A 22,350-nucleotide genomic window follows, 5' to 3' on the forward strand; every position below is an offset into this window, starting at 1 on the left:
AAATAGCGAGGAAGGGTAACTGGTTGTTTTGCGCTTAGTGTTAACGAAATTATAAAACTGTTTGGGATCCTGTGCGAACTGGAACTTACAACGGTTTAAATAATTTTTATAACACTGAGCGTTAAGCACGGTAAATTTAACCACTTACATATTTAGAGAATGTAGATTTAGAACCGGTATTTTTAAATTTTAAACCAAGGAGGTTTGTTAGAGGTAGACGGATAGTATATCGGAACACAAGAGTTGAAAAATGATTTAATTGCAGTATAAAAAATATCTATGGCATCGGCCATTATGCTGCAAGAATATAGATTGGACCAATTAAAGCCAGATATAAAAAGATGTAGCCTCCGAAAGTTTGCCTTACGAAAACAATGAATTCGTTTGGTTGACTTTTTTGGCCTCTCTTTTATTACGGTACCAGTGTCGATTGTCACCTCGAAAGTTGGATGGTATGGATCTTCTGGTTGACTAAGAGGTGCTACTCTAGTCAGAAACACACTTTCAGGACTTGTAACAACACATAGATCCAATAAACGACCAAGAGAATATCGAATATAATTAACTTGCGACAACGATATGGCAAGCAGGCCGTCAATAAAGTCATGCTGTGCTATATGCAGGAGAATATTCGACTGTTCTTCTGTGGACACTTAGTGTCTGGTATATTAAAGTCACCTAGAACAACTAGTTGGTCCCTATCGGACAGTCTGTTTGAAACGGATTGGATAGCGGACAAATGGTTAATATATTCAGGAAATTCAGAAGACGGCGGAATGTACGAGCACGTAATATAAACATAGCTATCAGAAAATGGCAGCTTTACGCATAAGAATTCTAAGTTACGGAACTCATCAAAAAGTACCTCCTCTGACGTGAGGGTAGACCTAACAGCAATTAGGACTCCCCCTCCCCGCCTGGAGGGACGATCATGCCTGTAAACTGTGTACATACCTGGGAAAACTTCGGAGTTAAGTATCTCCGGTTTTAACCAAGTCTCTGTAAACACAATAATATGGGATGCAAAGGAAAGGCTATTAGAATACAAATTAGTTAGCTTACTACACAAGCCTCTTACATTTTGATAACAGATAGTGAGACTACATTTTAGTTTTTTGAAGATAAAGAAGTAAAAGTTGTAGAGGAGAATGGGGCAGTGATCTGGCCACTTGTGGGAAGTTTAATTCCCACGGGCCCTTTTTTTCTATTTTTAATCTTAGCTTCAAACTCTTTCACAATCATACTTTCCGGCCAAAAATCACCAGAACATATGGTTGAGAATAGCTCATTTGGGACAGTTATCTTGAAAGATAAGAGTCCCTAGCATAAGAAAAGTTAAATTTTTCCACTTTTATGTTGTCGGCTTTTGTTTTGTCTTGTATATATTATAAGACAGTACATCAGATGATGTTTGATCAGGGGAAAGCCGAGAAACAAAAATTTGTTTCATTAGTGGAACCACCGAGAGGGGTTTTGGCACTGCAGGTTGTATTTCTGAAGTGCCGACTTGAGCCGGTAGTCCGGACTCAATAATTCTTTGTAGTGGTAAACAATTCGGGACGGGTGGAATCACCGGTTGAGAAACCAGTGCGGACAAAACGGAATCTGTAGCAATCCCAGGCTGGACTCCCTCCACAACCGATTGATCGTATTGCACCGAATCTTTTTTAGCTGCCCATCTAAGCAACATTTGAGGGTTTGCTGCGATCGTCAACTGATCAGCTGTGGAGGCCTGTTGATCACTTGCCGAAGGTTGCGGGGCATTACCCTTAGGCAGCCTACCACCAGCGGCTTTCTTGCGCCTTGGAGATTCTTCTAATAGTTTGAGGCTATTAAATTGTGAATCAAGCGCAGAAAGATCATCAGCTCGACGAAAACTATCTCTAGCCACGCCAAAACTGCTGATCAGTCCTTTCAAGCCACCTTTAGTTTGGCGCATAAAAAGCTGCATTTCATTCGCAACTCCTAGGCAAGTATCACAACAGTATTTTAGATTAGGGCCTTTAGCCCGGGAGATTTTAATGGATGGCACCCATCCTGGGCTCCCCAAGAACAAGTACACGAAGGAAAATAACTCAAAGTTTCATTGACAATACGCCACTTATTCTGTTAAAAGACAAATCTACTCACACTTTTCAACACACAAACTTACACACACATCGACCTCACACTCTTCTTTCCAATCCTAGCCTTCACGCCAAGTTTGAAATACTACTACCTTCATGGTAGCGACCATTTACCTATTATCACGACCCTATTCCCAACAACCAATATACAAAAATTCAGCAGACCCTTTTTTAAACTAAAAAAAGCCAACTGGGAACGAATTTGCTAACATATTTGCACAATACTTTTTTGACCTCTCCGGCGAATTGAACTTTTTAGAGGAGTTCCGAAACATTAATATAGAAATAACCTACATAACTATACAACCTCCCAATATCCCAAACCACAGAAGAAAACATAACTTATCTCAGCCCTACAAACATTAAATGGATCTGCTCCAGGACTTAATAGAATTTCATATCGAATGATAAAAACTAGCTCCCCCACAATAAAAAGCAGAACAACAAAACTATTTAATAAAATATTCAGTAGCCACATACCACAAGCCTACAAAACAAGTCTAATCATCCCAATCCTCAAATCGAACACCGACAAAAGAAAAACTTTTTTATACCGACCAATCTCTCTCAACTGTTGTTTATCAATAACGCTATATAAAATAATAGCAAAAAGACTCTGGTGGCTGGCTAGTGGCACATAACAACCTACTTAACGACAACCAATACGGATTTAAAAAAGACAAATGTAGACTATCGCATAACGAAGTCAAAAATGCACACCTCCGTCGTCACTCTTGATTTTTCAAGAGCCTTTAATCGAGTAGGTGTGCTCTACATAATCCACCAATTGCAGGAATGGAAAACAGGCCTCAAAATAATTAACTACATAAAAACCTTCATGAGTAACAGAAAAATAACTATCCGCGTCGGTCCGCATACATCAAAACCATTACCCCTATTCAACGGAATCCGTTAAGGTTCACCCATACCCGTAATACTATTCATGGCTCTCAATAAACTATCTAACATCATATCCCTACACAAAGAAATAAAATTTAATGCATACGCCGACGATTTCTTTCTTATAATAAATTTCGATAAAAACACAAATACAAACTTCAGATTAGACAACCTATTAAACGATATAGAAAATTTGGCCTCCCACTCAGGAGCATCGCTATCCCTATCCAAATACAAACACCTCCACATATGTAAAAAGCAAGATTAGCTGCAACAAAATCGAAATTCCTACAGTTACTTTTTTAAAAATTCTTGGAATGCCCATAAACAATAAATATATATGGAACACACACATAAACTTTACCCAAACTCCACAATAAGCTAAATATAATAAAATGTCTATCTAGTCTTAAATTGAATTTTAACACGTATACACTACTAGATGTCGCGAAGGCAACGGCCGTATCCAAAAAAATTTGTTATAAACAAAATAAAAACACCATTCAACTTCGGAATCCGTCTAGCCCTCGCTCCACCCCAACAAACAACTTACTCTACGAATAAAATATTCCCTCTTCAGATATAAAACGAGACCTACAAATAGCCAAGCTATCACAAAACCTAATTTTTTCCAAAAACACACCAATTCACAAGTTCGTTAATCATAAAAAATAAAACAAATACCAGATAGAACGCTATAGTCGAGTTCCCCGACTATCTGATACCCCTTACTCAGCTAGTGAAAGTGCGAAGGAGAGTCTTCAACACTGACAGTTTTTGGCCATTAATATCATTGATTTCCTAACTATCAGTTAGGCATTTGAAACTACGAAAATATCGATGTTGCAAAACATTTTACAAAAAACATTAAATTTATAATTAAAATATCGATTTTTTTAAAACCATGTCCTTAAATGTATATTTTTGCTTGGCCCCGAAGGTTGAATTTTTACTTATTTTTATACCCGTTACTCGTAGAGTAAAAGGGTATACTAGATTCGTTGAAAAGTATGTAACAGGCAGAAGGAAGCGTTTCCGGCCATATAAAGTATATATATTCTTGATCAGGATCAGTAGCCGAGTCGATCTGGCCATGTCCGTCTTTCCGTCCGTCTTTCCGTCCGTCTGTCTGTCGTCTGGCCGTCTGTCCGTCTGTCCGTATGAACGTCGAGATCTCAGGAACTACAAAAGCTAGAAAGTTGAGATTGAGTGTACAGACTCCAGGGACATAGACGCAGCGCAAGTTTGTCGATTCAGGTTGCCACGCCCACTCTAACGCCCACAAACCGCCCAAAACTGCCACGCCCACATTTTTGAAAAATGTTTTAATATTTTTTCATTTTTGTATTGGTCTTGTAAATATCTATCGATTTGCAAAAAAACTTTTTGCCACGCCCACTGTAACGCCCACAAACCGCCCGAAGCTGCCACGCCCACACTTTTGTATTAGTCTTGTAAATTTTTATCTATTTGCCAAAAAACTTTTGGCCACGCCCACTCTAACGCCCACAAACCGCCAAAAACTGACTGCACTTACACTAGCTGAGTAACGGGTATCAGATAGTCGGGGAACTCGACTATAGCGTTCTCTCTTGTTTTATATAAAATCAGAACTTATTTACTAAGTTTACTCAGTGGTCTATTGACTTTTATTCCACATCACCACAAAATCATTATGACACTTTAATTATTATTTTATAAAAAATTTAAACAAAATGTTGTCGTCGGCAACAACAATTTACGATTTGGTAAGGGTCAAAAGTACGTTGCCAAAAGCTATCGCGATAGAATTCAATAATTAATTAAAAAAGTAAGTGCGAACATCGGAATTAAAACTGTGGTAAAGGTGGCCGCGCAAGATTTTTACAAGACCTCCAATTTTTGCCTTCTCCTGGCTTCAAAACAAGCTATTGCAAAAATAAAAGGCATTTTTCACGTTGTTTGATTTTCACAAATAAAATAAACCAGGTGTTTGAGCAGCAAGAAGTGATGAGAAACGAAACATTCCGATAGCAAAACGATACCAAGAATCTTGCGAAAACCAGAGCACCTAAAAACGAAATCGTACAATTTGCCTCTAATCGAAAAAAAATTACGATTACCGAAGCATGCCTGTATATTTAATATTCGGACCAAAAATTTAGCGATATGAATGTATCATACACCATGACTATATCGATATATTTATCAGATGCTCACAGAGCAAACACAACAAATGAAGCGACTTTTGGTTATCATCTGTCGCTCATATAAATAGAAAATATATAAATCGATAAAATTATAAATAATTTTTAGGGTTTCACAACATAGTTTGTACGAACTTAATAAAATTATGTTACTTGTAACCATTCTGATTCTGATGTAATAGGAAGAAAATGACGTAAAACGGAAAATATTGTTGATGAATTCCATAGAATAGAACATTAAAATTGAATCTTTCTTATAAAAAGAGCAGGGTGGAACTAAGATATAATTCTAAAAACCTAGTATCTTTAAGCCGATGAACTATTCGTCTATGTAAGTTTCTGTCCATTTTTTTTTATCAATTTAGCAGGAGGGAAAGTACTTTGTGGAAATGCTGCCGGCACTTAAACGTTCTCATATTAAATTATTTGTGGCCGTTGCATTAGTCATTAGTTTGTTCATAATACTATTGAGGTATTCAACTCTCCCAGTTTTAACAGTAAGTATTTATCGTTTAATTAGATAGATAATGCTTTTAGGGTTTTACAATTAATAAATTTGTCTTGATTGATTATTATTAATTATAATTAATTAATTAGGGCAAGTTTTTCCTTACGCATTTAATCTAGACTGTCCTCCGTCTTTAAATAAATTTTGCTATGGTTTGCCAAGGATTCGGACCGATATTAGATAATAAAAAACAAACAAAAAATTTATAGATTATATTCAAACTAATAATTTTCTCATATACATACATACCCTACGAAAAAATGTCATTTTTATTCCCGTTACTCGTAGAGTAAAAGGGTATACTAGATTCGTTGAAAAGTATGTAACAGGCAGAAGGAATTGTTTTCGACCATATAAAGTATATATATTCTTGATCAGGATCAATAGCCGAGTCGATATGACCATGTCCGTCTGTCTGTCCGTCCGTATGAACGCTGTGATCTCAGGAACTACAAAAGCTAGAAAGTTGAGATTAAGCATACACACTCCAGAGACATAGACGCAGCGCAAGTTTGTCGATTCATGTTGCCACGCCCACTCTTACGCCCACAAACCGCCCAAAACTTCCACTCCCACACTTTTGAAAAATGTTTTGATATTTTTACATTTTTGTATTGGTCTTGTAAATTTCTATCGATTTGCCAAAACACTTTTTGCCACGCCTACTGTAACGCCCACAAACCGCCCAAATCTGCTACGCCCACACTTTTGAAAAATGTTTTGATATTTTTTCATTTTTGTATTGGTCTTGTAAATTTCTATCGATTTGCCAAAAAACTTCTGCCACGCACACTATAACGCCTACAAACCGCCAAAAACTGTGTTTAAGACCCTTCTTCTCCCTTCCACTAGCTGAGTAACGGGTATATGATGGTCGGGGAACTCGACTATAGCTTTCTCTCTTGTTTTAAAATAAAAAATCGTTTTATACCCGTTACCCCTAGAGTAAAAGGGTATACTAGATTCGTTAAAAAGTATGTAACAGGCAATAGGAAGCGTTTCCGACCATATGAAGTATATATATTCTTGATCAGGATCAATAGCCGCGTTGATCTGGCCATGTCCGTCTGTCCGACTTCTGTCTGTCCTGACTTAAAAGCTAGAAAGTTCAGATGCAGCATCCAGACTCCAGTAACATAGACGCAGCGCTAGTTTGTCGATTCATGTTGCCACGCCCACTCTAACGCCCACAAACCGCCCAAAGCTGCGACTCCCACCCTTTTGTAAAATGTTTTGATATTTTGTCAGTAATGTAAATTTCTGCAGAAAAACTTTTTGCCACGCCCACTCTAACGGCCACAAACCGCAAAAAACTGTTAGTGTTGAAGAGCCTCCTTCCCAATTTCACTAGCTGAGTAACGGGTATCAGATAGTCGGGGAACTCGACTTAGTGTTCCCTCTTGTTTTATATTTTTTCGTATTTTTTTACAGCACTTTTTAAAATTTCAAAATAAACCAACCTTCAAAAATAAATGTTTTTCTTTGCTATTTTATTCTTTAGTAATATTTTATAAATCGAGTCCAATTCTGAAAGATTTAAAATCGTTAATCGGTGTATACTACAATCGTTTAAAAGTTTTTACAGGGAGGAGAACGCTTTTCCGACCCACTCTTCTTAAAAATGTATTAATTGATATTTTTTTATTGGTCATGTAAATTTATACCGATTTGCCAAACACAATTTCGCCACGCCCATTCTTACGCCCACAATGCGTCAATAGCAGTCAGTGTTGAAATCTCTCCTTTGCACTCCCAATGGTATAGTGTTCTCTCTTGTTTTTTTTTTGCAACATAGTTCCTAACAAGGGTAATACACGACACTCATAATTGTAGTACAATTTCTCCTCTGCTTCAAATTAGACGAATTAGTTGCTCTGATCACCTCTTAATTCGTTAAAATTTTTTTTCCCAGCGAGCATTCTTTTGAGATGTGGAAACAGGAAAAGGTCTCTGGGTGCTAGATCTGGAGAATTCGCTGGATGCGGAAGCAATTTGAAGACCAATTCATGAATTTTTGTCATCGTTAACTTGTGACCAAGACAATTCTTGGTGAAAAAGTCCTTTCTTTTCATTCAAATGCGGCCAATTTTTTGCGATTTCGTCCGGCGATTATACCGTTTGTCCAATAACAACTGTTCATGGTCCTTCTTTTTTCAATGTAATAAATGAAAATTATTCCACGCGCATCCCAAAATACAGACGCCATGACCTTGCCAGCCGACCGTTTTTGATCGCTTGGGAGAGGGTTCATCGTGTGCTAGATGGTAGAGCTATGTTTCATCAATTGTCACATATCGAAAAAACTCGGGTTTATTACGCCTAAACATCTTGAAACACTGTTCAAAACACTTGTTCAAAAGTGAGCTCGCGCGGCACACTTTATACAGAGCTTTCTCATAATCTAACATTCGTGAATTATCTGAAGTACACGCTCAGTTGATATCATTAGAGTCCCAGCTATTTCATTAAATTTTAGTTTACGGTCATCCAATATAGTTTTGTAGGTTTTTTTTTTTGACGTTTTTGTTAATAACAACTCTCTTGGGCGTCCAGTCTTTTAACCCTCCTCTGTGCTCATTTCACCACGTCTAAGCTTAGCATACCAATCCTAAATGGTTAATTTTCCTAGGCCAGTGTCCAAAAACTCATTAACGATGCAAGTTTTTGAATCAACTGTATTTTCCTTTCTCTTAATCCATTTTCTTCACAATAGCAAAAGTAGCTTCACTCAAAATGCACTGACAAATATCTATCACATCAATACACATGCTTTGTTTTTTTTACTAAAAAACATATGGTATAATTTAAACATATGTATTTCTTCACTATGGCAGGCCGGCGACTTATCAATTGACCTAGTATTTTCCGGATGATATTAATAGAAAAATAAATAAGCAAAAGTTAAATAAAACAAGAGAGAACGCTATAGTCGAGTTCCCCGACTATCTGATACCCGTTACTCAGCTAGTGGAAGGGAGGAGAGTCTTAAACACAGTTTTTGGCGGTTTGTAGGCGTTATAGTGGGCGTGGCAGAAAGTTTTTTGGCAAATCGATAGAAATTTACAAGACTAATACAAAAATGAAAAAATATCAAAACATTTTTCAAAAGTGTGGGAGTAGCAGCTTTGGGCGGTTTGTGGGCGTTAGAGTGGGCGTGGCAAAAAGTTTTTTGGCAAATCGATAGAAATTTACATAACCAATACAAAATGAAAAAATATCAAAACATTTTTCAAAAGTGTGGGCGTGGCAGTTTTGGGCGGTTTGTGGGCGTTAGAGTGGGCGTGGCAACATGAATAGACAAACTTGCGCTGCGTCTATGTCTCTGGAGTCTGTATGCTTAATCTCAACTTTCTAGCTTTTGTAGTTCCTGAGATCACAGCGTTCATACGGACGGACAGACAGACGGACAGACGGACATGGTCATATCGACTCGGCTATTGGTCCTGATCAAGAATATATATACTTTATATGGTCGGAAACCCTTCCTTCTGCCTGTTACATACTTTTCAACGAATCTAGTATACCCTTTTACTCTACGAGTAACGGGTATAAAAATAAAGAAATGTTTCAAAAGTGTGCGAGTGGCAGTTTTGGGCGGCTTGTGGGCTTAGAAAGTGTATTGTTTGTCCGATTTCCATGATATTCCAAATGATTTTTAGTTCGTTCTTTATTATTGAGAGAGGGACTCTACTCGTCGCTGTTCTGTACTTTTATTGAATGAGTCTCTAAGGGCTTAAAAGCTACGCGGAGTAGCCGCCCAAGCACATATAGCTTATATACATACATATATATATCTATATCTATATACATATGTATATCTAAAGAGAAAACGAGTGTCGTATACATACATAAGCGAGCAGTTGGTCGCGCATGCCCAAAGTGCTGACACGGATCGGCATTCTTGCCTGATCATATTTCGGTTCTGATAAATTTAAATAATAAACCAATGAAAGTGCATGTCCAATCAAGCCTAGTCGTACAGTGGTGACAAGAAAAACACTTACAATGCCAGTCTCCGAAGTACTCGTTGCTTTAATTGCTGGTCAGCTGAGCACTTGAGAAAGGTTTGCAAGACAGATACAAAATGCTTTAAATGTGAAGGCGTGAAACATATTACAAGGGAGTGTCCAAAAGTATCCAGATCTGTGCAGGTGGTTTATTCTTTAAAACGACATAAAGCGATAAACGTGAACGGAGTTGAAATAAATTGTCTGGTGGACACTGGAGCGGATGTGTCAATTGCTTGCAACTCTGTTTTTAGTAAACTGACCGGCGTAAAACATTTACGAACTTTCAGCGCGACCAGACAGCGCTGGACATAATGAGCTAAGTATATACAATATTGTCATGACCAAAAATAACTTAAGCGTTTCTGAACAATTTAAGCGTATAATTCAACCGTTGGTCGACAATTACAAGCCAGCTGAATCTCCAATCAAGTGTCCTGTACAAACGAGGATCGTACCGGACGAAAAAATAAAACCATTACGTCACCAACCAAGTCGGTATTCAGCTATGGAAGCGGCCGCAGTAAGAGACCAAGTGGACGATTGGCATAAGAATGAAAAAGTTCGGAGGTCATCATGAAATTTTGCAAGACAGTGATAGTGAAGAAGAAATACGGAACAAACAGAATTTGTTTGATTTCCGTCAGCTGAACAGGATGGTTATCAGAGAAAGTTTCGCTGCTAGAAAACTGCAACTGCTAGAAAATCTGCAATCTGCAAAATCACTGTCATGGATCTCGAGAACAGCTTCTTACATGTACCGATCGAAGAGTCTAGTCGTAGCTACACTGCTCTTAAAACCAAGGAGGATTTATTTGAGTTCTGCAAAGCACCGTTTGGATTTTGCACGGTTTGCCGTGTTTAACCGTTTTGTCATTGCCATTTTTCAAAACTTGATACAAAAAGATGTCACGCAGATTTACGTTGACGATATAATCATATTCGCTCAAACAAACGGGGAGTGCATAGTCCAGTTAAAGAAAGTCCTGGAGGAGGGAGTTAAAAATGGATTGCGCATTAAGTGGAACAAATTATCTTTCTTGGTAAAGAGGATCATCTTTTTGGGTCACACAGTGGAGGACGGCAAAACCTGGCCAGGAAAGAAAAAAAGAAGTTTACCCGACCCAAGAACATTAAAATGTCCAAGCGTTCTTAGGATTAACAGGATTTTCGAAAATTTTTAGGAGGGTATGCAATAATAGCCAAACCGCTGACACACTTGTTACAGAAAGACACCGAGTTTATTTTTGAAGCCAAACAGCTAAAGGATATACTGTCGAATAAACCTGGCCTGCAGTTGTATAACAGGGAAGCAACAAACCGAACTACATACTGATGCTTCTAGGAATGGGTTTGGCGGCATATTAATGTGACAGCTAACTACAGCTGACAGTTTGGCTTGAGCTGAATTGCGTTGGCCAAACAGAACTCACTGAAATGGAGATAATGGAAATGGGGAAATGCAGATGGTGGGTGCAGAAACACCTCAAGAGCGCTGAAATCATAGGTAAGAAACCCAGTAGTCGCCCCTGTTTCCGCTAAGTATATACAATTTTTTCAAGCTTCGTGTGCTGGAAAATTAGGATTGTGAAGATAGAGTCAAGTTGTGAAGTAGTAAAAGAAGTCCGAGCATAGAAGTTGGTGTGTCGGAGGATCAATCGTCATCAAGTTGTCAAGTTGTTAAGTCTTTACTACTAACTACTACAACAAGTCTAACTATATCAATAAACAGGCTTTTATGCCTAATATTGCAAGGACATCTTACAATGTGCAAGGACTGTATGCATGTTATAGATGTGTTTATTATGTTTTTAATGTGCATACAATATCTCCCTCATTTTGAAAAATAACGTAATATTATGAAGTTATTTTCAAATACACATATTTATATTATAAATTATTATATATATTATTTATATATGTATTTTTTGTTAAATATAATACATTTTTATACCCGTTACTCGTAGAGTAAAAGGGTATACTAGATTCGTTGAAAAGTATGTAACAGGCAGAAGGAAGGGTTTCCGACCATATAAAGTATATATATTCTTGATCAGGATCAATAGCCGAGTCGATCTGGCCATATCCGTCTGTCCGTCCGTATGAACGTCGAGATCTCAGGAACTACAAAAGCTAGAAATTTGAGATTAAACATACAGACTCCAGAGACATAGAAGCAGCGCAAGTTTGTCGATTCAAGTTGCCACGCCCACTCTAACGCCCACAAACCGCCTACAACTGCCACGCCCACACTTTTGAAAAATGTTTTGATATTTTTTCATTTTTGTATTAGTCGTGTAAATTTCTATTGATTTGCCAAAAAACTTTTTGCCACGCCCACTCTAACGCCCACAAACCGCCAAAAACTGTCAGTGTTGAAGACTCTCCTTTGCACTTCCACTAGCTGAGTAACGGGTATCAGATAGACGGGGAACTCGACTATAGCGTTCTCTCTTGTTTTTTATTGTTAAGTGTAATATATATTGATATTCAAAATTAACAAAATGTTTAATAATTAATTAACAAAGAAAAATTAAAAATATATGTTGTATGTACTGGGTGGGTATATGTAGTTATTTTCAGATATATATATAGTGACATATCCATGTCCCAAAGACTTAAGCACATGCCTACACACTAATACACATACAACATGTACACCCAAACACACCCACACACCCTACACAACTCTGGATGTACCCAACAGATACCAGATACCTGATAAGTCACCCACTGGTAGACTAAACATCCGTTGTCTAATTTAAACAATCTATGCTTAGGCCCTCGCATCATCGTTGCGTTCCCACGTTCAAAGCTCGGACTCGCAATCCCGAAAAACAGAAGTATTAGATTTCAATAAACAAAATTATAAGAATCTAAGAGCACTTGTATCCAAGAGCGAATGCACTTGAATCCAAGAGAAATGCAAACACTATTAAAGTCAGCAACTCCAAAGCTTTCTCTCTTCATTTGATCAGAACCCTAAAGTCTAAAGTCCATATTAGAAAAGCTCGAAACCGAGGCTTGAACGTCTATCAAATCAGAGTAATTATCAGAGTTCAGTTTGAGACCTAATTGTAATCGGTCGGTGTTCTTCTCAACTAAAAATATTGTAATCATTCAGTAAAATAAAATTATATTTTTTTTACATATGAGTATTGCGATTATTTAATTATATATATAATTTTTATAAATTTTTATATTTATATATTATTTTTAAACCAAATGGTAATCGCGTGCGGAGAATTATCCTCCTGTTGAATTTGAGAATGATGTTATATTTTTTGATAAAATCATAACATCTGGTCTATGCACGAGAAATATTTTGCTCGACTTAATTGATCAAGAATATCTTCTATTCTTGGAAGTGGGAATTTGTCTGCTAACGGTCAACTACTAACCGCCATCTTTTTTCTGGCAAGTTAGGCAGTAATTTCTTGGGTACCAAAAAAAGTTGGATATTATATTCTCGAAAATCCCGTCTCTTGTTAGTCTGTGAACTTGTTTTTGAATTTCTGGCTTTTGACTTTCTGGCATTCTATGGTTTTTAATGTAGACTGGAGTTATGTCATTTAATCTAAATTTTTACTTATAAAAGATATTCATCACGATTCTGTGTGAGCTGGTCCGCCAGAGGCTTCAGATTGTTCCTTCTTCTAATCAGGTCCCAGGTCCCTTCAGATATCCAGTCTGCTCTTCCACGTTGTTGCAGCCCAATTATTTGCTCAGCTGCGGTCCTTAGCTGTCTGCAGGTGCGTTTCCATGGGTGGTCTTCTAGGGGGATCAGTTGTTCCCGCAATGTGGACGTCATTCTTGTCCTCAGAGTGGAGTCGCTAAGGAGGTGCAGTTTCAGGGGGGGCGCTCGTCGGTGTTGGCTGTTATCAGTGTTCCTTGAGTAGTTGCGGTTCAAATTTATTTCAAGTTCTCCAATGACCAACTTATGATCACTGTCTATAGATGCTCCCCTTTTGTTCCGAACGTCCAGTAGTGAGTGTCTCCATTTCCTGCTAATGCAAATGTGGTCGATCTGGTTGCGCGTGTTACCACTAGGAGATGTCCAGGAGTATTTGTGGACATCTTTGTGTGGGAATATTGTGCCGCCGATGACCAGTTGGAATAGCTGGCAGAGTTCCACTAATCTCTCTCCCTTGTCATTGCGAGTCCCAGTTCCATGTTGGCCCATGACAGATCTTAGTCCGGTGTTGTTGGGGCCTAATTTCGCATTAAAGTCACCCATGAGGAGGTTAATGTCACCTTGCCGCGTCTTGCTGAGGGTTGCTGTGAGGGCAGTGTAGAAGTCGTCCTTGTTGTCGTCTTTGGCGTCTTCCGTCGGGGCATAGCATTGTATATCTGAATCTGGCTGTCATGAGTCTATCAGAGATGTGTTCCCAGGAGTGCAGTGTCTTTTTTATGCGCTTGGACACATAAATCCCCACCCCGTATCTGCTGCCGTCATTGTTACCACTGTGTAGGACTAGATTGCTATTTGATGCTGTGGTTTCCCCACTGCCAAACCACCTCATCTCACTGATTCCAGCTATTACAATATGGAGTCTCTCCATCTCCGCCTCGAACTGTGCTAATCTAGATGGTTCTCTCAGAGTTCTAACATTCCATTGTCCAATTCGTGTCCGTTTTGATATGCCTATGGTCGTCATCGAATTTGGGGGGCCGTTTATGTTTAATTCTCTAGTTTCTGTTTCGGTAATCGGTTTAAAATTTTCGACCGATCTCCTGATTGGCCAGATGTGGCTTATCCCAGTGGTGGTGCTGCCACCTTACGTCATCGGGGATTGTCGTCTACGTTGATGTTGTTAGTCGTAGAAAAGCGAACAGTCCGGTACCGCGCGTCAGGCCCTGCTGGGTGGTGTTTTGCTGTTCGCAGAACACAGGGTGCACTTGGTAACTATGTGGAGGACCCCGTTTTTGCTCCATATAGCGTAAAGAGGGTGTGAAGTGGTTGAAGAGTAAGCTGCCGAAAGTTGTTGTATTAGGCATTATGGATGGAAGAATACTTTCTAAAAACTAGAAAAGTATCTTTTTTTGAGAGGAAAGTTTGTGTGGCCATGCTCTCGTCATGGGTGGGGTTTGAACCCACGACCTCGTGTTTGACAGGTAGTTGCGCTATCCACTACACTACGAGGCCCCATATTCGGTGCATAGTTTTGTTAAATCGTTTTTAAAAAACGATAGAAATTTTAGAAGTTTTAATATTCTAGCTGCCAAAATTATTTCATTATCTAGTGAATGTATTATAGGAATGTTTATTTTCCTAAAATTTTCGGCCCTCAAAATGAACCAATCTTCTTGGTCGTTGAATTCTAAAATACAATGGTATTTTTTAATGAAATCCAAACCAATTATACCAGGAGATTGTATAGGGTGTTTTTTTTAGAGGTATAGAACTTTAAATTGCAATAAAACAACGATGGATTATTCGATTGACATGAATTTTATTGACATGAAAGATAATCTTGTGGCATTACATTTTAAATATGATTTCTGGCATATGACCGCCACGGCTGGCTCGGATGTAGTCCAATCTGGACGTCCAATTTGCAATGACTTTTTCCAATATTTGGCCGTATATCGGCAATAACACGGCGAATGTTGTCTTCCAAATGGTTTAGCGTTTGTGGCTTATCCGCATAGACCAATGACTTTACATAGCCCCACAAAAAGTAGTCTAGCGGTGTTAAATCACAAGATCTTGGAGGCTTATGAAAAATCGGGAACAACAGCAATCTCGTTTTGGGCCCATTCGACGAATCTACGCCTTGCTTGATGATCGTTTGGTTTCAATTCTTGCACGAGTTGGATTTTGTAAGCACGCATGACGAATTGCCAAACCAAACTGAGAATAAATCACTTGACAGCTGTTAAATCGGTCGCCATCTTGAACAGTAATGCCAACTTAAAGTTCTATACCTCTAAAAAAAACACCCGTTATATGGTATGCTATTTCTATATCTATAGTACCTAGAGACTGAATTCTCCCTTGCCCTATTCCCGATATACTAGTTGTATTCAGTTTGTTTAAATCGTTTAGATTACTATTTCTGCATTTAAGCAGGGAAATTCTTGCGCCTGTGTACCAGTAAATTGGTACTCATATTCTTTAGTTGTATAAAAATGCTTAAATTGAGGTTAATTTTATACAGTTTTACTGTTGACTGCTGCTCAAAGGGGCTTGTTGGTTTTCCGTTTGAATATTTCGGACGCTATTACCATTGTTTTGGTTTTGGTTACCCCTTGAGTAACATCCACCTCTATTATTATTTTGGTTACCGCCGCGTCCTCTGTTTCCTCCACAATAACCACCTCGGCCATCATAATTATTATTAGAGATATTATAATTTCCTCATTCATTACCTCTGCTTTGGTAATTTCCTCGGTTATACATTTACACTATTCATTGTGTAGAAATTTCCTGCTACTATGGTCTTGAGCTTATCATGCTCACAATTCCTTGTCATTGCAGAGATAACCTCCTTAGTAGCAAATTTGTCTTCATTATGAGAATCTAGACTATGTCTCTGTAGACTGCGTCAAGCGACCTACGTAGGTTTTTTATTTCAGTTGTATATTGCGCTGTAGTTTTGCGACGCTGTTGTGTATTAAGCAGTTTAGCTTCAATGACATCAGGCGATTCGCCTTTAACTGATGCCTTCAATAAACTTATTATACTAATAATAGTCCTTTCATTTTCAACTTTGTATGATAGTGGACCAGTTATTTTCCTTTTGTCAGATCTGTTAAACGAACAGCGGTGAGAAATCGATTTAAATTTGCCGTCAAACTCAGGTATTGTGAACAAAATTTTTCGCACATATTCCCTTGACGTTGCAACCGAGTCTGTCATTTTGTGTCTTCTTTCTGTCATACCTGAATTATTTGAATCTGAGTTTTCATCTATCAATTCGGGTAATGTTATCACCGCTGGAATTGAAAGATCGCGCAGATCCTCTTCTTTGATTTCTAGTTCAGATTCTCCTAAACTTTCGACATCCTCACCGATATCAGCGACTATAGGTGTGCTTAGTATCGTAGGAATAGTTAAATTCAAGTTGTGTCTGGATCTGACGTTTAACAAGTTTTCATGGGTCCTGTTTAGAAATTTTACTGATTGTGTTAAATGATTTTTTGAAAGTCTTTCTCTTTTTTATGTATTAATTGGCGTGCTTTGTTAAATCATCTTACCAATAAATGTGCATGTTTGTTTCACTTCTTGTTTTGCACTTCTCTATTTTGTGTCATGCACTTGTACGACTTGTCGAAATGCAATTTAATTTCTTTATGTTCATTTCTTATGTCTTGCCAGTCCATTTATATTTTAATATAAATTTATCTGTGCAAAAGAACTTTTTAAATTGTTGTCTCTCATAAAAAGATATTCAGGCATGCTCCGGTGATCGAATTCGTAAGATTTTTACGATTTCGATCTGAAATCGTAAAATTGGTGCTCCGGTTTTCGAAATCGTAAGAATTTTTCGATTTGTAAAACGGGCACTTTTGTCTGGCCGAAATGAAAAGCAAATGCCTTTTTTTATATCAAATCAGATCTTATTTACTAAGGGAAAAAAATATTTAACTCAGTAGTCTATTGATGTTAATTCCACATACCCACAAAATCATTCTGCCACTTAGTTATTTTATAAAAAATATATTTCTGACCCCACCTCAGATTTGACAAACAAAATGTTGCCGTCGGCAACAACAATTTACGAATTGGTTAGGGGTCGAAGTACGTCGCAAAAGCTATCCCGAAGGTTGCCATACTGTTCGTGGACAGGCAGATAAAAGTACTTATAAAATATAAAAAAATTCATTAATTAATTAAAAGGAGGGCGACACGTGTTCTTTGTAAATAATGCTATATAATTTAATTATTTAAATGGTCAAAGTGCGGTTAAAAAGTAATTGCGAACATCGGAATTAAAACTGTGAAAAAGGTGGCAACTCAAGATTTTACTCAAGCCAAAATTTTGCGAAAACCAGAGAACCTAAAAACGAAATCGTACGATTTGGCCCAAATCGAAAAAATCTTACGATTACCGGAGCATGCCTGATTATCTTCTTTTATTTGTATTGTCTTCACATAAGGTACAATTGATAATACCTTTGCCTTCTCTATTTTTGAGCAATGAAATAGTGCACTTGCGTATATAAGTCAAATGTGTCTCTATATTCTTCCTCGAATTCATATACGCTTATAAACGCATTAAATGTACGTAAGATCTGTATAGATCTAAAAATTAAAGAGGGTTCCCTTCTTAGAGTTTCTTCAATAACTTTTTCCATTCTCTTTTGATTATTTTTTTATGATTTTAATTCTAAATATATCTTGTGAGTATTGGATCTTTTTCAATTCTTTTTTTTATTGTGTAAAAAAAAATATTTTCTTCATATTATTTAATATATCTTTTGTTTGTGCTTTTACAAAATTATTATTTTTTTGTTTGTTTTTTAAATTTAGTCAAAATTATTCGCTCTGCTTATATAACGTCTCTTTATTATTTTGTTATGTTTAACCTAGAGCGTTAATATAAACTGAGCGATTTTGACAATTGTTATTTTTAAAAGTAGCCATATAAAATGGCATATATAATGTATATATATTCTTGATCAGGATCAATAGCCGAGTCGATCTGGCCATCTCCTTCTGTCCGTCCGTCTGTTCGTTCGTATAAACGCTAAGATCTCAGGAACTACAAAAGCTAGAAAGTTGAGATTAAGCATACAGACTCCAGAGACATAGACGCACCACAAGTTTGTTGATTCATGTTGCCACGCCCATTCTAACGCCCACAACCCGCCAAAAACTACCACACCCACACTTTTAAAAAATATTTTGATATTTTTTCATTTTTGTATTAGTCTTGTAAATGTCTATCGATTTGCCAAAAAACGCCCACAAACCGCCAAAAACTGTCAGTGTTGAAGACTCTCCTGCTCATTGCCAATAGGTGAGTAACGGGTATGAGATAGTCGGAACACTCACTATAGCGTTCTCTTGTTTTTTTAAATTTTTCATTTGTATACTGATTTTTTTTTTACTTCATTATTTTTTGTGTATTTTTATATATTTTATTTACTCTCCTATGATTTTTTTTTTGTCACACGTTAATTTAGCAACTTTAATGTCGCACAATTTTAAATTTTTCAGAATATTTCGTTTTAGTTTAATGCGTGAAAAAAAAAATAGTGCATTCCTTTTATAATTTATTCTTCTTTGCATGTTTTGAAAAAACAAATTTTCTACGACTCAAAAATTTTTTAAAAATCAATGGTCAATGAGTTGGGGAAGTGAATATAGAAATATCAAAGTCGAATACGATAGTGACAACGGATGGGATTTAGAAACACAAGGCTTTCGTTCTACAACGACAGATAACACTACAGACATAGACGCTGCCCAGTTACAAGCAATTATATCTGAACCGTTAGCCAGGCCTTAGCCCAGCAAGAAGCTAGACTAGCACTGGCATTCCAATCACAGTTAAATGAGATGAAGCAGCAGATGCAAAGCTTGTGCGTGGAAGCACCACAAGTGGAAACTTACAAAAAAATAGCCGTAGTCCAAAATATTCGATGTGAAGTCAAGCTGGACATTGTAAAATCCATTGCAGATTTTACAGGAGAACAAGATGACTATGTGTCGTGGCGACAGTCAGCCGTAGACGCATATGAAATTTTCAAACCATCTTATCAGAAACAAAATCAGGGGATCGGCAAGAGGGCTATTAGTTTCCCATAACACAATCTTGAATTTCGATGCCATTATTGCTCGATTAGACTGCACTTACGCGGATAAAACGTCGCTGTGCGTCCTTCGGCACGGACTTGGAACAGTTAGGCACGGAGAATTTAGCCTAATGCAGTACTACGACGACGTAGAAAAACGATTAACGTTAATAACGAATAAGATCGTTATGACACACGAACTGGACAGTGCTATTCTATTTAATAATGAGGTTAGAGAATATGCCCTATATGCGTTTATTGTTGGTCTTAGGAAGCCCTTGAGTGCCATAGTCATGCCTGCGCAGCCAAAGGAATCGCCCTCGGCTTTTGCTTTAGCTAGGGATTCCGAAGCTATCATAGAACGCACTACTTTTGCTGCCACATATGCAAAGGCTTTGGAGTATATGGCACTCACCCAGGAGCCGCAAAGAAATCAAAACCGCTCACAGGAGCCACAGGGGCTCATTTCTATAAAAAACAAAATAGGCCCCAACAGAATAATCCTGCCCATAACAATAACAACTACCGTAGTCAGTGACCTGAGCCTATGGAGTTTGGCTCCACTATGACGAACATAGGCAACCGTCATCCTTCGGAATCAGTCAACCTACAAATGCCAAGGTCGGGGCCATAAAAGATTTGGTTCCACACGCATGACCGGTCAAAGGCGTCAGAGACGAGAGATAAATGACAGCAAATACGAAAGCGCGGCCGCAGCGGCTGTTACCGAAATAGGCGACGAATCTGGTGATAATGATCAGATAAATTTTTTAGGGGGCGTTCCCGACTGCCGTTCATTGAACGCCAGTTGCAATGGAGTCAACTAAGAATTCTAATCGACACAGGGGCGGTAAAAAACTACATTAAGCCCGTAAAGGAGCTTAAAAATGTAGTGCCGGTCGATTCCCTTTTCACAGTTCTATTCATGGTTCTTAAAGGGTTCGCCAGAAATGTTTAATGAACATTTTTGGGAAAACATCTGCGTTCTTTCTTTTAGACGCGCTGACACCTTTTGATGGTATTATAGGATATGAGCTTCTAGCTCAAGTGGGAGCGAGCTGGAAGCAGAGAAAGGTACAATAAATTATTTAACTGTTTCTGAAAAGCTGCAGCATTACAATTGCGATAATGTAAATTTTACTAACGTAAATGACATCGCCGTACCGGAATCTGTAAAAGTTGAATTTTTAAAACATGATCACAAACAGAACCAAGGCATTTTCAGCCTCAAACGAGGCCCTGTCATTAAACACTTCTGTTTTTGCCACAATTCGCACAAGCGATGATAAGCCGGTATGCCCTAAATTATACCCGCATCCCATGGGTGTGTCTGAGTTTGTTAAGCAAAAAATCGCAGATTTATTGTAGAAAGGCATTATTAGAACTTCAAGGTCGCCGTACAACAACCCAACATGGGTTGTGGACAAAAAATTGGCAAATTATGCTATGTTTACGTAGATGAATAAACTATTAATAATGCACACCGAAGGAAAAATCGGGAATATCAGGAGATAGTGCCGAACAAACTTACGTTCTGATTAAAATGCGAACTGTTAAGGATTTCCATCAACTACGTCCGAAATACTGTACTTAAATAAATTACCGGTGAGGGGTTATAAAAGGCTATGAAGGTGTTAGCGAATTCGTAAGTCTCAATAATGGGGATTCGTAGCATTATTAAAAGGTCTTGGGATTGTTGCTGTGCACCAGTATAAATGAGTTTGGAATCCTATAGCCAATTCAAACCGGCAAAAACGCTATAGTCGAGACTATCGGATACTGAGTAACACTTAGCTAATAGAAGTCCGAACGAGTTTTCTGGCATATCGATAGAAATTGTGGAAAAAACAGGATACTATCAAATACCTGCTCTTCAGCTACTTGAAGCCCGAACGAGAAATTTAAACTTTTTTCTAGATTATCGATAGAAATTGGGAAAACAGTAATAAAAAATAAATGAAATTTAAGACGTTTTTCGTTCCTCCTGGCGTAGGAGGTGCAGAATTCGTAGAATAATTAAAGTCAAAAATAAGCACCAATTGATAGTTTTAGGAAGGTTTCTTAGTGTATCTTTTCTAAATATTTAAGTGTTCGATTCAATTTTGTTTTCTGTTTAATGCTAAATGTTACAAAAACTATTTAAACCGTTTAAAGTTCTAGTTAGCACAGGATCCAAAGCAGTTTTATAATTTCGTTAATACTAAGCGCAAAGCCATTTCTTATCTTCATATTTTAATACCCGTTACTCGAAAAGTTAAAGGTTGTACATGAAAAGCTTTTCCAAGTATAAAAAGTCTTGATCAGGATCAACAGGCGAGTCGATCTGTACCGATAGTACCGTCGTAGTATAAAGGCCAGTAAGTTAAGATTAGGAATGCAGATTCCTGAGACATAGACGCAGTGCAAGTTTGTTAACTGATTTTGCCACGAACAGCATTCTTTTTTTGTTTGCATCTTATCAGATAAAAGCCGAACTTTTTGTCCAGTTTCTAATTTTGAACAGTCCTCTTATTAAGCGGTATCAAAGGAGAATTTAATATTTTGTATCAGTTTAATCAAAAGATCGCTGCTTTACGATCTTCAGCATGTTAAGTCTGCCTTTTCTTCAGATCCCGTCGGAGTTCCTGGCCGTGTGTCTATGTGCGGAAGCTTTTGGAAAGCCTCTTCTGAAGCAGTTTACCGTATCCCTAGGAACTTCACAGTTAAGAAATGATAAAAAAAAAAAATGTCAATAAAAAAGTAAAAACAAACCATTAAGATATTAAGGATAACCTGAACATTTTGGTGTTTTACTTGCTTGCATGCACTCCGCAAACATGCAAAGAATAACAGCAAAAAGTATTTTCATTGAGATTGATGACTCAAACCTCTTACTTTTC

The 22,350-nt window shown here is 37.7% G+C and overlaps 1 protein-coding gene across 2 annotated transcripts in view; it reads left to right on the plus strand.

Moving 5' to 3' along the window:
- Positions 1-5,552: 5,552 nt before the first annotated feature.
- LOC120457476 (GILT-like protein 1) overlaps positions 5,553-22,350 on the plus strand; it is an 88,835-nt gene continuing 72,037 nt past the window's right edge. For both annotated transcript variants that reach the window (XM_039645029.2, XM_039645028.1), the window contains exon 1: positions 5,553-5,709. In XM_039645029.2, coding sequence (XP_039500963.1) covers positions 5,602-5,709 — 108 coding nt within the window. In that variant the 5' untranslated portion in view covers positions 5,553-5,601. The remainder of the gene's footprint in view (positions 5,710-22,350) is intronic.

The sequence above is a fragment of the Drosophila santomea genome, unplaced genomic scaffold, assembly GCF_016746245.2.
Source record: "Drosophila santomea strain STO CAGO 1482 unplaced genomic scaffold, Prin_Dsan_1.1 Segkk101_quiver_pilon_scaf, whole genome shotgun sequence".
In the NCBI taxonomy this organism is placed as follows: domain Eukaryota; kingdom Metazoa; phylum Arthropoda; class Insecta; order Diptera; family Drosophilidae; genus Drosophila; species Drosophila santomea.